At 41.7% G+C, this 16,241-nt stretch overlaps 1 protein-coding gene across 1 annotated transcript in view; it reads left to right on the top strand.

Moving 5' to 3' along the window:
• Positions 1-13,784, top strand: part of TMEM30A (transmembrane protein 30A) — a 284,456-nt gene extending 270,672 nt beyond the window's left edge. The window contains exon 7 of the mRNA XM_069606265.1: positions 12,339-13,784. Within this exon, the coding sequence (XP_069462366.1) occupies positions 12,339-12,532 (194 nt within the window). The 3' untranslated portion in view covers positions 12,533-13,784. The remainder of the gene's footprint in view (positions 1-12,338) is intronic.
• The last annotated feature ends 2,457 nt before the right edge of the window (positions 13,785-16,241 follow it).

Raw genomic sequence — 16,241 nt, 5'->3', positions numbered from 1 at the left:
CAAATCTCTCCAGGCCATCAAGACCAACACAGAGACAGCTCGGGCCTTGGGAGTTTTGCAGCAACGACGGCCGCCCTTTCGGAACTCCGGAGGAAAGCAAGGTGCCTCCAAAGGATTCGGCAGTGGCTCCTCGACATACCGCCAGGCAACACGCACCTCGTCGCAGGGGGCCTATAGAGGACGAGGCAAGTCAGAAAGATCTCGTCGTCGTCGCCAAGGAGATCAAGGCGGCAAGTCCGCTGCCAAGCAGGACTGAACCGGCCGTAGTGTCAGGCCCCCACCTGAGCACCCCGGTGGGAGGCCGGCTGGCGAAGTTCGTCAGCATGTGGGAGTCCATCTCCACCAACCGTTGAGTGCTGGATGCCCTGGCCCAAAGGCACACTCTCGAATTTCTAAAGAAGTGCCCCTGCATTCCTCCCGTGGCCAGGAAGGAGAACCACGTCCCTCAACTGCTGTTGGAAGTAAGGGTGATGCTGAAGAAAGGAACCATCGAGCTTGTCCCAAAGGGGCTCTTGGGCTCTGGAGTGTACTCACGATACTTCCTCGTCAGAAAGAAGACAGGCGGTTGGCGAACCATCCTCGACCTGCGTCGGTTAAACAAGTACATCAAGGCCCAAAAGTTCCCGATGGTCACCCTCCAGCACGTGCTGGGACAGCTGGAGGAGGGCGACTTCCTGTCGTCGTTGGATTTGGAGGATGCTTACTCACATCCCCATTCTAAAAAGACACCAAAAGTTTCTCATATTCCTGGTCCAGGGACGGCACTACCAGTTCAAGGCCCTTCCATCCGGTTTGAAGTCGACGCCCAGGGTATTCACCAAGTGCCTAGCAAGGCAAGGACAAGAGAACTCGCCTTCGAACACACAGCGAAGACCGTCCAACTGTTCACCGATCTGGGATTCTCCATCAACTACTCGAAATCCTGCCTGGTTCCGTCGCAGGTCACACTGTTTCTGGGAACCAAGCTCGACACAGTGGCGCGATTGGCTTCTCAGTCGGGGGAGAGGACGAAGGCCATCTTGGGCAAGGTGCAGCGCCAGGGTGAGATCCATCAAGTCCCTGCTCGGCATGATGTCCTCATGCATCTACCTGGTGCGCCTGTGCAGGCTAAGGATGCATTCTCTACAAGAGTTCCTCGACAGCCGTTGGATACAAGCGACGGGCAGCTTCGAAGACAGGATCCCGCTCAACGAGGCCTTCCGCCAAGCTATTCGGTGGTGGGGCACCCGCGCACATCTCGCGGCGGGCAAGACTTTCAGACCCCGGCACATCGGGAGACAGTGAAAACGGAAAGCCTCCCTGGAGGGATGGGGAGCGCACACCGGAGATCTCCACTCGAGAGGCCTTTGGCTCCCGGAGGAGAGGTCACTCCACATTAACATCCTGGAGCTCCGAGGCGTGTTCTGGGCCCTCAGGTCGTGCCTTCCGTCCCTCAAAGGCAAGGTGGTGAGGGTCTTCACCGACAACACCACCACGATGTTCTACATCCGGAAGCAGGGAGGCACCAGATCCCCAGCCCTATCCAAGGAGGCCCAGGATCTGTGGCACTGGGCCATCGCCCAGGGTATGTTTCTAGTACCCTTCCATCTGGCAGGAATAAAGAACACCTTTGCCGACTCACTCAGCAGGGAGCTGTGCTCGTGCCACGAGTGGGAGCTGCGTCAGGATCAAGCGGATCGACTCTTCCAACGATGGGGCAAACCCCAGATCGACCTGTTCGCGAAGGCGACAAACTCCAAGTGCCAGAGGTTCGCCAGCAGGTTTCCCCAGCCAAGGAGCATGGGTGATGCTTTCTCGTTCCCCTGGGACGGCCTGTTCCTGTATGCGTAAACCCCCCCCCCCGTTGCCATTGCTGGTGCGACTCATCAACCAACTCAAGAGGTCCCGGTGCAGGATGATCCTCGTCGTACCGGCGTGGCCGAGGCAGATCTGGTTCTCGGACCTTCTGGACTTGTCAGCATCCCCCAACCCCCCCGTTAAACTGTCGACGGACGCGGATCTTGCCTCCATCACGGGGTCGCTGAACTTGCAGGCCTGGCTCCTGCAGCACTAGAGTTTGGAGGGTACGATATCCGGGTGGACTGCAAGGAGGTGCTTGCAAAGGCCAGGACGTCCTCAACTCTCAAGTGCTACGGACACAAATGAAGAGGTTCTCTGTCTGGTGCCGCGCACAGAAGATTAACCCCCTACGTATTACGGCCCCGAGAGTGCTGCCGTACCTGCTATTGCTGGCCAAGGTGGGGCTAGCTCATGCCTCCATCAAGATACATCTAGCGGCGATTTCCCGCTACACCAGAACTGGGCGATCATCTCTGTGGTCCCATCGCCTGGTGAAGGAGTTTATGAAAGGACTGTTCCGTTCATTCCGGCCGGTGAAGGCGCCGGCCCACGGCGTGGGAGCTCAACGTGGTGCTGAGCAGGCTCATGGGGCCGCCATTCCAGCCTCTGCCTTCGGCCCAGTTGAAGTACTTATCGTGGAAGACAGCGTTTCTTGTGGCCATCACCTCCGATGACGGCTGGGAAGAGATCCAGGCCATCTCCTGCAAGCCTCCGTACTTGACTTTCCACGAGACGAGGGTGGTGCTGAGGACGCACCCCTCCTTCATGCCCAAGGTGCCGTCGGACTTCCACCTCAACGAGCCCTTGGTGTTACCAGTCTTCTTCCTGTCGCCGGCCGAGAGGACTTTGCACTCGCTGGATGTAGCTAGCGTGCTGAAGTTCTACGTGTACCGCACAAAGAGTTTTCGGAAGACATCACAGTTGTTTGTGAACTTTGGACCTGTGAACCAATGGAAGGCCCTCTCGAAGGCTTCGATTTCCAGATGGCTCTCCGGCTGCATCATGCACTGTCACCGGTTGGCAAACCGACCGTTGCCCGGCCGTCCAAGAGCCCATTCGACCAGCGCGATCGCTGCTACCACGCCATTCCTATCTGGTGTGCCCCTGCTGGACAACTGCAGGGCTGCTACGTGGAGGTCGACGCACACCTTCACGAGATTCTACTGCGTCGAACGGGCTTCCAGGGAGGAGGTGGGCCTGGTGAGGAGGTAAGAGATGCTTAATGTTGAGTTGATGTAATGCTTAATGTTGAGCCTTGCCACCTCCCTAAGAAAGACGCATCAGAAACAAAACTGATTTTTTTTTTCTTTACCGAGGATTCCCTGCCTGACGAAGGAGAATATTCATGAGCATGTCAATCCATGCCAGACCCATGCTGGAGAACAACAGTTACAGGTAAGTAACTTGTTCCTTATTTGATGTTAACCAATTGCACCCAGTGCCATTTACAAATGATCCATTCAAAGACTGGTTTAAAAAAAGAGAATGCATATTACTTTATTTTTCCCTATAGTAAAGATTGCTGAAATGTTTTAGCATTATTTGACTGTGTGTGAGGTGGAAGCTGCTATGAGTTCACCAGTCTCCGTCGATTATTGGAATATTAAATGCAGCAGAGAAACAGCAAGGATTGTATCGTTCATCTCTTTGAGAAGCCAGGAAAAGCTGCAATCTGTAGTTGCCCCTGCCGCAAGAAGATATGTTAACCTAGTGTTGAATTGATTACTTAACCTGCTGACAGATTCAGAGCCCATGGTACCAGAAAAACATTTCAGCCCTAAAAAGGTTTTTACTGTACGTATCTATTGCTATTCAGTTAATTTTGCCTGCTGCTTTTTGTGCAACTTCCAAGGTCCTGAACGATCAGGTTCCTGCCAAATCATTTTAAGGCCCATCTGGACTGCCACTTAATGCCCCTTAACAGGCTCTATGGTTGCGGCCAAGTTTGAGTGAAAAACTACAAAACTCAATATTTTCTCTATTTTTGCCTGTTTAATAGGTTAATCAGGTGATTACATGTTAAGTCCTTTTTTCATTCCTGAGCTTTTTGGTTTTTTTACAACTCCTTAGTGTCCGGTACTAGTAGTTTGTTTAGGCAGATTACCTGAGGGTGCAACTTTCAGAATGCATTAGTTTGTAAAATGAAAAGCACGTCTAGAAAAGTTGTCTCCGTTTGACTTCAGTTGTCTGGTCCTCCAACTATTTAAACACAATTGAACATGTTTAATAATTTAAAATGTTGTGAAACACCACTTTGATTGTCTTGTAAAATTGCGCTGTCCATCCAATTTATGAGGTGAAAAACATGCTCTTTGTTGTGACCTTAATGTCTTTTTAGTCTTATTATACATACACGTTTTGAACTTCTGTTGTGATGTATATTGATCCAGTGATGAAAAAGTAGTTTCAGTATCGCCACAAATTCTTCTTGGGGAATCATTGACCTTCAGGTATTACTTCCAAGAATCATCCATTTCAGAAATGGTTATTGTTTCTGAAACAAACATGTAGACCCGTTAAATGCTTGCCTTTGTGGTTTTCAACTATTGGAATTTCAGTCCGCATTATTAATCTTAGTACAGTAATAATTTGAACTGGAAAATGCACCACCCAAAAGGATACTGTCTACACTGCAGAATAATAAAATGTTAGTGTTTTTACTGAAGTGATTTTTCTTTTTTTCAGTAAAAACATTATGTACACTTGAACAGTCACTCTGAGGAGCTTCTGAGACGAAGAACATGTAAAATATTTCCCTACAATGTTATTGAAAATGTTTTCTACTGAAATATATAACATCCAAAAAGGAAAATACGTTCCTCATCATAAAGCCAATGTATTCAATAATGGAAAAGAGTCCCATTTTTTTCAGGAAAGGGGCTGCCATTTAAATTTGCCATCACAAACCGCTTTATTGATAGTTTGATGCTGCTAATAACAGGCTGATTCTATTGAAGTTCACGGAAGACCGCAATCTGGAGGGAGAGCTCAGAATTCCCTTTTTCCTCAGCTAGTAAGCCCCCAGGCAAAGTCCAACTCTCTATCCTTAGAGCAGGCTCTCTTCCCACACATTCCACAATGTGCTGCTCCTTCATACTCTCGGCGCCTTTTCCATGCTCCTAACTCCCTGATTTCTTCCTTCAAACTGCTTTGAACGTTTTTCACAATTAAATAAACATGCCATTTTTTTGTAATCCTATTCTGCTTTTATTTCGGTACATTTTGCATCATGGTCAGTTTTTTTAATTAATTAATGCAGACCTTTGATATATTTTTTTTTATTTATTGTTTATAGCTGAAACAATCAACTTTACAATAATTTTGTGAAAAATTAATACAAGAATTAAAATAACACAAAACAGTAAGAAACATCACATGTTCTTTCATTTTTCCGCAATTAGCCACAGAGAACCAGATCACAAATGGAAATCAGACAAGAAAAAAAAGTTTCTTAATGTTTCAACTAGCCTCATTCAGTTTGTAACAATACAAACACTTTGTCTAAAAAAAATGTGATTGCTATATAAATCGAGAAACGGTTAGTGGAAAAGAATAAATTCCATTTTTCATCAGCATTCAGAGTAGTAAAATGGTTGTAGTGTTTAGATAAATACATTTCTCTCATGGCAGACAGTTCAACACACTCTAACATAATGTGTCTCAGTGATTCTTTGTGATTTGCATTTTTACAAAATCGACAAAATTCAAATTAACTATCAATGAGTTTACGTTTAACCATTACTTCTTGTGTTAGCCAGAGGTTGTATCAAAAGCGTAGGATGGCTGAGCGCAGCGCGACTGTTGGATAACGTAACAGATATGGTTCACATTGCCCAAACCTTTTCATTGTGAATGGATTGGAACTAAAATCTTTGTGTGTACAACACTGTTCTTGTGTCTTTATCCAATCATAAAGATATAATTTCCTCTTGGCTCTGGTCGGATCCTCCAAGAGAATATGCAAAGGTAGATGTACCGCAGCCATTATTCCAAAAACTGCTGTTTTCCATTTGTTAGCAAAGGTACAATTTGATTGCAACATGAAATATGACAGGGATTCAAGTAGAGAATGTGAATTACCCGCCATTATACATTTGCTCAGTAGTGCGCACTGTCGCCATTGGTATATAATTGCTAAGGATAACAAACCAAGCTCATGACGCACAAACACAACTGGAACGCATTGAGGCAGGTTAAGAACTGATCTCCAATATTTACCTTCGAGTTTGTTCAAGATCTCATTCATCGGAAGGAGCCATTTTTCTAGCCCATAAAGAAGTAATGGAGTTGTTTTTTGGGTATAATATGTTATAGCTGAGGATATCGAAAATGTGCCATATTTATATAGCATCACTTTTGTTTGCGAAATAGCAGTCGTGACTCTCAGTTCTAGGTGGGCTTCATTAGAATGTTTGTTGTCAATTCTCATACCCAAGTACGTATACTGCACTATAACTTCAAGCTCTATCTCTTGCAGCCTCTAGTGGTGTTTGTTTGATCTACATCCGGGCGCATTACAGATCATGATTTTAGATTTAGCCATGTTAATTGTGAGCTGGTTGGAATCCATATAATTTGCCAAAACCTCCAAAGAGTTTTGTAAGCCGATTGGGGTTTTGGACAACAATATCAAATCGTCAGCATACAACATCGTCACTTTCTCACCACCCAATCTTGGAGCATCAGTATTGACATTGACAAATATCTCAGGCATATCGTATAGAAAAAAGTTAAATAAAGCTGAGGCAAGGATACAACCTTGGCTCAAGCCTCTATCAACCTCTATCGGCTCCGAGAGCGTACCCTCGATGTTGAGAAGCACTTGCATTATGGTGTTAGAGTGCAGGTCATGAATGATGTCCAGGATGGTGTCTGGACATTTTGCTTTTTGTAGTTTTTTAATAGATAGGTCTCGTGAAATTGAATCAAAGGCGGCATGGAGATCAATGTACGCCATATACAGGTTGCTTTGATCTATAGTGCTCGTATTTAATCGCATTCAGTGACCTGAGATTAACGGCAGTGCCTAAACCTGCCACGAACCCTGTCTGGTGTGGATCCTGTTTCATTTCTTGCTTGGTCCATCTGTTGAAATCTTGTAGGGAAAATCTTCTCCCGATTCATCCATGACGTCTAATAATGAAATAGGTCTATAGTTTTGAGGAGAGGATCGATCTCCACTCTTGTAGATTGGTATAACTATTGATGAGCGCCAGGATTCCGGTATGGTTCGGTTCTCAATGACATTGGTAAAGATGTTATGTAGTATTATAGACCAACCGGGAGGATTGGGTTTGAGTGTTGCATTACTTAGGCCGTCCGGCCCCGGTGCTCGGGAACTTCTTGATGAAATGTTCAATGTCTTCAACAGCCATCTAAATCTGCTATCTGGGACAAGCAGTGCACGGTAAAGGCAAGTTCTTCTGTTCGCCAGTTTTATAGAGCTTTCTAAAATGCTCTATCCATTGAAGTTCGGACACACTATTTGTTTGAGCTGCTATTTGAGTGTTCCCAGCAGTGCTGTTCAGCATGCCCCAAATTATGGCTGTGCTTTTGGAATTCAGAGCTCCTAGCATATTTTCACCCTCTCGTTGAAATCTCATTGCTTGCCGACTTCTGGTCCAGTTTCTATGTTGGCATTTCAGGGTTTTGAGGGCCTTCATTCTGGCATCGATTGGTAGATTAAGAATAGCTTTTTTATCCCTTCGTAGCTTATTTCTTTTGATATTTTGCTCCAAGTCAAAGGACTGTTTATGCTGCCCTCTTGTATTTAGGATTGGTTTGCTGTTGATCTTAAATAATGCAAGAGCTGACAAGTATTGGCTATTTCCACAATTTGCTGGATTTTTTAGCAAGATGGAGTTCAATTTTGATAAGTGGTGATCATTCCAGTAAAGCCATGTCTTCCCATTGTCAGCCGTTGGATTTATTGGAAAAGTCTGACTTGGTTGTGTTACATTACAATCCCAGTTCCAGGTCAAAGTTAGTATTTTGTGGTTACTAAACAGTTGGTCGATAATTTCAAAATTGGTTGCTTGATTATGTAAAGTTCTGTCAAGATGTACAAAATCAATTATACTTTTGTTCCTCTGGACCAAGTGAATTTTGCAGGTATGTCGCCGGGAAGAGATCAATTCGCCATGACAAGGCCTCTTTCTGTCATTAGAGAAGATCACGTAGCCGAGTTGTTTCAGTGATTTGCGGTTTCATCAAGGCAACAAAGATTTAGGTCTCCTGCTAGTACAATGTTGGTAACAAATCGGTCTAAGGCCACCAAATCTAATAAATGTTTGAGGTCCTGAAAAAATCTGACATCTGTTATTCCACTCGGATTCCTATAGATATTAATTAAGGCTATTACTTGCTGATGGTGACTGATTTTGACAAGTTGTAAGAAGTCATTTGGTTCCGCCCAGTCTTGAATTGTGATTCCTGAAGATATTTTTACCGCTACCATTAAGCCAGACATCGGTCGACCTTTTGCTACAGCAATAGCTGGATGTAAAAGAATGCTATGGTCGTTCCAGGATGGCACCTGGGTGAGCCAGGTTTCTTGTAACACCAATATGTCACAGTCAGCAAGTTCAGTTCCGAGGGATCTCTCAAAGTGAGCATGCCAACGGGTGTTCCAACTGGCCAGTTTGATGTGGTGAATTACCTTTGGGGGATCCACCTTAGGTGATAGTTGTGCTTGGTTGGCCAAATCAGACAATTGCAGAGCCGAATTCCGGCACATAGGTATGTATTTTTCCACGATTGGTTTAATAGCCGTGTTTGAGGAAGCATTCTGAGGATCTTGTTGAATAATGAATCCTAAGTAAAATAGTTCGACTCTGGCCATCCAAATAACATTGGAAACCAAGCCTGACGGAATCCATAGCCTGACCATTTCTGGCTCATAGAGGTTAAGAAATTCCACTTGCGCTATATCGACTGTAGTCACATCTCCCAGAAACGTGGTGTCTTTAAATATGCTCAGAATGTTGGCACCACAAAGTGTGAACTGCTTAAATAGCGCCGCACGGCAATTCATAATTACTGTATGGTGCGCCATTTTCATCTTACTGGCCTCTTGGTTCTGGTTTCCACCTTTTTGCGCAAGCGTTGTTTTTGTTTCCTTATTCTTTATCATTGTTTTTTGTTGTTACTGGACGATAATTTCCTTCTGTTCTCTGTTGCCCAATGTTAGGTAACGTCATCGCATCCACTTGGTGACTGCATCCGCAAGAGTTATTTATCATTTTAGGAGTTTCATTGTCGTTAGTACTCACACTGGGTTTCGTTGTGTAAGATGGATTTCCACTCGTCTGGGACGCTAGATAAGCGTCAACTGCATCTCTAATTTTTTTGCTGCGGGCATCTTGATCAATGCGCTCCTCCTGATTAACACCTTTTTGTATTTGTTTTCCCACCTTTGTTTTCTCATATTTAGCCCTGTTTGGCGAGTAGACTTCAGTCTGGCTGTTGCTGTTGCCAGTTTTTTCTGAGTATCAATTTCTGAGATTAGATCATCCAAAGGAGGGTGGACCGGTACAGTGGGCCCAACTCCCTGGAGCTGGGGTATTTTCTGCATATTTTTATATTTATTAATTACCGCTTGGCTGGCATTCAATTTTTGTGCTGTGGTAAGTTTCTTGATAAATTGACTAGTTGAGGACGACATGCTTCCACCTGTCACTTTAATGTTATTTGATTTTTTTTAGTTTGATTTGCTATGGCATTTGATGTTAATTTAGTCCCACGCTTGGGTCCAGGTGCAGGATTAGTTGTATGATCCGCTAAGATGTCATAAGTTTGTAACTTTATTGGTTGTATTGCAGCGGACGATCGAGCGTTTCTCACACTCGACTTTTGGGTTTCATTTAGAGGCTTAATTTCCTCTGTCACTGGGCGGATCACCTCCGCAGTGCAGGTTTCACTGGGGTTGGTTGCTTGAGTTCACTTTGCGGCAGGTCAGTTGACATAATAGGCACTGTTGGAGCCATTGCAATCGCTCTTTCTAGTTGTTAATTTTTGGCAATCCATTCTAGGATTTGATTTGTTTGAGTTGCTTGCACTGTTAATTCATCATCCAATGTAGTGAACAATCTGGCTGTCAATATGCTCTATAAAGCTTGCATGTATCGAAATGTCTAAAGAAGGCGAGTGAGCCAGGTCTATTGTGACAGGGTTTTCCTGTTGCATGGGAGTTTCACACTATGTACTTTACTGGAGTCTTCAATTGAATTGGTAGAAGTTCTCATTTGCGAACATTTGAATTTTGCGCCTGTTATCCTTGCGTGGGGAGTAGCCGCGCTTGGCTCCAATTGGGCTAGGCGTTCCCTCACACGTTCAAAGTTCGACTTGATCTCAATTAAATTAACTATTGCGGACTCTGGTAGAAGGTGTGATTGATGTTCTTGACACATTTGTGCAGCTTGTAACTTCGCCTTTGTTACTGTGTCAGCATTCAATAATTGGGGGTTACATTTCTGAGAACTCTGATACAAAAGTTTCTAATATCTAATGAAGCCACTGGCTTACTAGATATCGGTTTTAAAGTGATTACTTTTTTAGAGATGCGTTTCACCAGCAAGGGAGTGGGCTGCTTGGGTGTCTTTGGTGTATTTCGTGATATGGGCATATCAGTAGTTAAAGTGTAATGCAGACCTTAGAGTATCAGAGCAACATACCTTTAAAGAGAATTGTATTTTTTAAAGTGTTGTTCAAAGGTATGTGCAATTTAGGAGGACGTACTAGCTTGTATTTGCTGCAATCCAGTAGCTGTCATACAAATTGAAATAAAAAACAGAACAACATATAGAAAATTAGCACAAGCAAGTGATGTCAGCAAATGCAATGCATAAAACAGTATGTGACAATGAGGCCCGAGTCTTGGCATGTCACATTTGAGCCTGTCCTGCTGCTACAAGGATATCATGCAATACCTAAAGAACCAAACGGATATAATTGAAATATCAGAAAAGCTAAAAATCTAGAGGGGAAAATCTCTAAATTTGACATCAAAGATGGGGATAAAAGAACGTATTTATTTTTATTTACGAAAAGCATGTTAAAAATAACTGACCTACAGCAGACTATTGCAATCTTACAAATCTTTCAATTGCAGGTCAGAAACTGTAAAGAAATTCCAGACTCGGCTATACATACAACTTGCTGCCAAAGCAAGACAATGCGTACAAGGGACTCCTTTCAGGAAAATAGAAATGACTACACACATGCAGGAGAAACTTGCACAATTGATTGTTGGAAGGTTGCAGCAAAAGCAGTATGGAGGGTTTTCAAAAAGAAATGATAGAATGCTATAATTCACAGTATATTGTAAGGAATATGTAATTGCAGCAAGCATATTCCTTGGATTCAGAGTCATTTGTTTCAATGGAGTTCTGGGTTTTGACATTCACCCCACCAGCAGGTACCATCAATTTCTAGAACAACCATGAATGTACTACACATAAGGATATGCTAAAACCAGGTCATAGAATTCTTTCAATTTGCTTATATAAGCAATCTTACTCAGAGTAGCACCATACGGCCACAGCAATTCTAAACCAAAATATGCAACTGCTATGAAGTCGGTTTTTTTTTTATTATTCAAAATTGTTAGCCCACTTTTCTCACTCATAAATACTATCCCAGCCTTCGTTGTACCAATTGAAACTGTTTTTCCATAAGTCTCAAACCATTGCCTCAAAAACCCAGATATTTATGCAAAATACTCATGAGTAATGGAATAACAAGAAAAATAAAGCAACTAAAATACCTGCAAAATATGGTGCAGGACATGTTAAAGAATATTTTTCAAAACTGTTTGATACGTGATCTGGCTTTTAAAACTCCATCATGACTGGGTGGAAAGGGAGGATTTCGTTTTGGAAAACATAACCGGTAATGTCCCAAAAATGTTTTGTCCTTTTGTTTAGGTTGCTATGTTTTTAAAGTCAGTGTACATGGTTGGTCTGATTACACTTTTTATTTTTTACTGTTGATCGAATTACATCTAAAATTCCTACATTGTGAATGTGTCAATGCATGTTTCACAAAAGAAATTAGAGGTACACATTTGACACATAAGAGTTTGCATATGTGTAATACTGATGTATTTGTTAATTAAATCACTTAGTGTTGTCAGAAACTGAGCAGTGTGTGCGCAGGTGGAAGTCATGCAGAGTTCTGTATAACCAATTTAGGACTGCACTAATCTAAAAGTTGACGGCTCCACTCATTGGAAAAACTAGTACTGTTTTTTTGTGCAGGAATGTGTTTTTCTTGCCAAAATACTGATTGTTTGACTTCTCCCATACATATGACTTTGCGAATTACGTAATGTATGCACATATGATGTAAGTCAAATGCATGTATAATTTTCTCAGGTTTTGGCTGTACTTTGGTTGATCCATCTCACTGTTTTATCTGAAAACAGTTGCATGCATGTTTTGTAAGTCTATTTACTAATGCGTCACCCGTAAGGAATAAGAGTTTTCCTATGCACTGTTCAGATTATCCAGTTTACTCGTTTGATGGTCGGAAGAGGATGATTTTGAGTACCATCTCTTGGATGGGAGGAAAGAACCCATTCCTTGGAATTGCTTACATTACTGTTGGCTCCATCTGCTTCTTTTTGGGAGTTGTGCTGCTAATCATTCATCATAAATATGGAAACCGAAACAATAGTGCTGACATTCCAAATTAGCTTCAGCTTGAATCTAGTATGCTGCATGTGCACCAAAGCAAGTCCATATGGACCAAGCTTTTGTCTGCTAAATGTGCTTAATATATAAATCGTCTCTGAAAACGGGTGCATTGTTTTTTAGTCATTTTTTATTTCATACATTGCTTGACCTGTAAAGAAAAAGAATGAAAGCTGCAAGACAGAATGTTTGATATGTTCCGAATTATCATTATGATGGCTGAACTAGTGTCTTCTGTTTGCTCGTCAAGCTAAAACTACTTTCATAGGCTGTCCCAACTTGACACAACATTCCCCACAGATTGTGTTGGATGGCATTTTGCTTAATTCCTGCAAATCTATGCATATGTGTGTTATTTGGATCAAAAAGTTTAATTGGTGTGCTTGCTAATTGTTTTTGGCGGATAGCATTCAGGTCTGTAGTTAAGTTGTTTAATGTCCAGGGCTAAGTATCTATGGATTTTGACTGGTGTTAATCTCTCACTGATACATTAATCCTCCCTCTCCTATACTCCCTTTGTGCAAATCCCCACACTGATAAGTTATTTATCTACAGCAGCAAATGCAGTTGTGTGCTCTGAAAGTGTATAATGCTTGATTTCTGCTTCTCGTTCTAAATAGAGGATTATGGAGTTCACACTTATTTAACCGATGTGCAACTTCTACATTTACAAAGTGTTTCCCTTTAAATGGATATTGACATTTTGCTCTTCAGAACATTCAGAAATGTTAACAAGGTATACAAATTGCCAAAGTATTACAATGTCTGAAAACTGACTTTTCTTCTGAAACTCTTAGTCAACAGATAAATTCAACTGAGTTTGAATATTCACTAACAATCTGTTCTGTTACTTTCATGATTTGTAAATCAAGTTGGATGTTGGAGTTTGCTACTAATGTTTTTTGGTATTCCATGTTTTGAAGGGTGTTTTAATGAAAACACGTTTGAGGTTTATAATAAGCTTTGTGATGCTTGAAGGATTTTAAATTGAAAACTACAAACTCTGGATATTTTTGTTGGGTCCATCTGAAGTTTAGAAGTTCAGGTCTTGCACTTTGTATTGAAGTCTATAGCTTATGTATGTTGTGTATGGTGATGGTCTTGTATGCCTCTAAATTATGTTAATATTCAGTGCTGTTTTAATTTGTTTTAGCATTGTCAACAAGAATTTATTTTATACTTAAGGTGAATGTAAATTTAAGGTTTTCTATCAATCAAAACTGTTAATGGATACTCAATAAAATCAAAAAGGTTTGCTTGCTTTATGCATATTTTGTCACTAATGAACATGCGTATACATTCCTGTAGATTCTATAGAACTACAATTTGGAATGATGTGAGAGTCTACAATGCCCTAAACAGATCCACATAAAACAACCGTACTACTATTCAACTAATCGTTGTTTTCTGACATGGCAACATGATACCTGTAACCAAAGACTTGGAGTCTATACTCCTTTTTAGCATCTGTAGAAGCGAAAATATTTTGTTTCTATTACCTACAGAATTGAAAGTGGACAGCTCTACATTAACCTTTGTATTTGAGATCATATGGAAGAATGTATACGTAGTAGAACTTGACCACCAGGTTTATTATCTGGCCCTATACAGATGATCTGCTGTTTTGGTTAGAGTATTCAAATGGAAATCTTAATTAAAGTAGCTTTTTAATTTCATAGCTGTTATATGTGATTTTGAAATCTTAGCATGATTAAATAAAGGGTGAATTGTTATGGTTTTGGTTTTTGAATAGAACTGCGTTAAAGTCACTCTACTAAAAGACTTGTACCAGGGCTTAGATGATGTAGTTGTATGGTCATTGATGCTTTTAAAATGGAAAAAAGTGTACCGTTGGGCACTACTGGCCTATGTTGAATGACAAAGGTTTAGTGACATTTGGCACACTAATCAGCATTTCAAAGTGAACTTATTTCTTTGGTCCCTTTTTAATTAGAGATCTAAGGTTGTATACGAATTGACCGAGTTACAATTGTCCGAATGACAATTGACCTTTTGCACAATTGACTGAATTTTAAAGGTCAATTAGTACATATATGCGGGGGGAAACCCCCCCCCCGCAAACCCCCACCCAATCCAAAACCCCTGCAACCCCCCCATTGTATTATTTTATAATCCGAAACCAACCCTATATATATATATATATATATATATATATATATATATATATATATATATATATATATATATATAAAGGTCAATTGTGTGCAAAAGGTCAATTAGGACCATTTAAAATTCGACCAATTAGGTCATTCGGTCAGTTGTAATCGGTCAATTTGGGTAATACCAGATATAATCTTCAGATCTGGAAAGAGGCCACTGTGAGGACTATGCATATATGTAGTGTTTGTTTGTTTGCTAATTTGCAGAGTGTGTACTAAATGTCTGCTTATTTGAGAGTGTTGAGATACTTGGCTTCCACATTATTTCATATATTTATTGTACAAGACTGGACCATGACCTTCACTTGTAGAATGCAAGTATTTATTAAACAGATGACAATTTTCTGTCCCTGTCATGTTTGTGCATTTTAAATGTATTTTATAGAATGTTCTCGTTGCAAGTTATTTTTCTTTTTGCAATGTAATAAAAAGATAGTATAATCATGATTTTACTTGGTGTTTCCGTGAAGTGAATTTATTTGTCTGGTCACTTCTACTTTTCTATTTCCTAAAGTAAGTACTGCAACCTGTTTATAACTTTTGGACATTAATGAATAGATGGGATCCTCTGAGTCAATGTTTCAATGGCTTCTTATTAGAGATGCTTAAACTGAGACAAAGCACTCGCAGTCCTGGCCTGATAATTTAATCAGAGTCAGTGAGCACATCGAAATATAATTCTTAGCCTTGAATCATAATCCGAATTAAGCTGCATGAATGGTTTCCCGTCATCTGGCCGTGACTCCTAAGTATAAACTGCTGTAGCCGCGATTGTTTAAATATGCAATTTATCAACTTCATTTCAGTCCTTTTCTGCTTGACCAATGAGAGTGAAAATCTTTTGAAAAAAGAAGCCTTTTCAGATGTTTTAGCTAGCACGTTTGAATGGCAAGGACTGGAGAGTGGTAATGTCTGTGAAGATTGGATGGGACCTATCCTTTCCCTCTTGCAAGGCGTCTCTGACAGTGTCTTAGTTGTTTCAACCTCCTGGCCAGTGTAAGGAAATGCCTCCAGACACTCCTCTAAGGAGAAAGGCTTGGTGCACCACTTTGCAAGCAAAACAAGGTTTATTTTGTATAACAAAAGGAAAAGTTATCACAAAGTCCCATAGAACCAAACTGATACATAGCTCTCCGTTTAAAGCAGGTACGTGGTTTTTTAGTCACTCATGACATGAACAATATATAGTGTTCTCCCTCCACCCTCACTGGCTTCCACCTGTTTACATACTACCAGTCCCCTATAGTCCCTTGGCTGATTGGACACATCCTAATCTACCTCTACCCTCTAACATGTGGTACCGCCGGCCCCTTAGTCCATCAGCAGCTACTGGATTGGAGAGTTACCTGCCCCATTGGCCGAGTCACATGGTGCGCACCTGGACATTGGCATGAGCTCAGTGGACTACTCTGTGGTCAAATTGGCTCTTTGAAATAGCAATGTGTTCCTCTTGATACCAGACACACAGGCACCCCAACCATGCCTCCCCAGCACTGAACTAGATTTGTTGGCATCACCTCTTGCTCTTCAT

Source organism: Ambystoma mexicanum, chromosome 4p, assembly GCF_040938575.1.
Source record: "Ambystoma mexicanum isolate Mex_15411 chromosome 4p, UKY_AmexF1_1, whole genome shotgun sequence".
Classification (NCBI taxonomy): Eukaryota; Metazoa; Chordata; class Amphibia; order Caudata; family Ambystomatidae; genus Ambystoma; species Ambystoma mexicanum.
The sequence above is the reverse complement of the archived record's forward strand: the minus strand, read 5'-3'. Positions and strand labels throughout refer to the sequence as shown.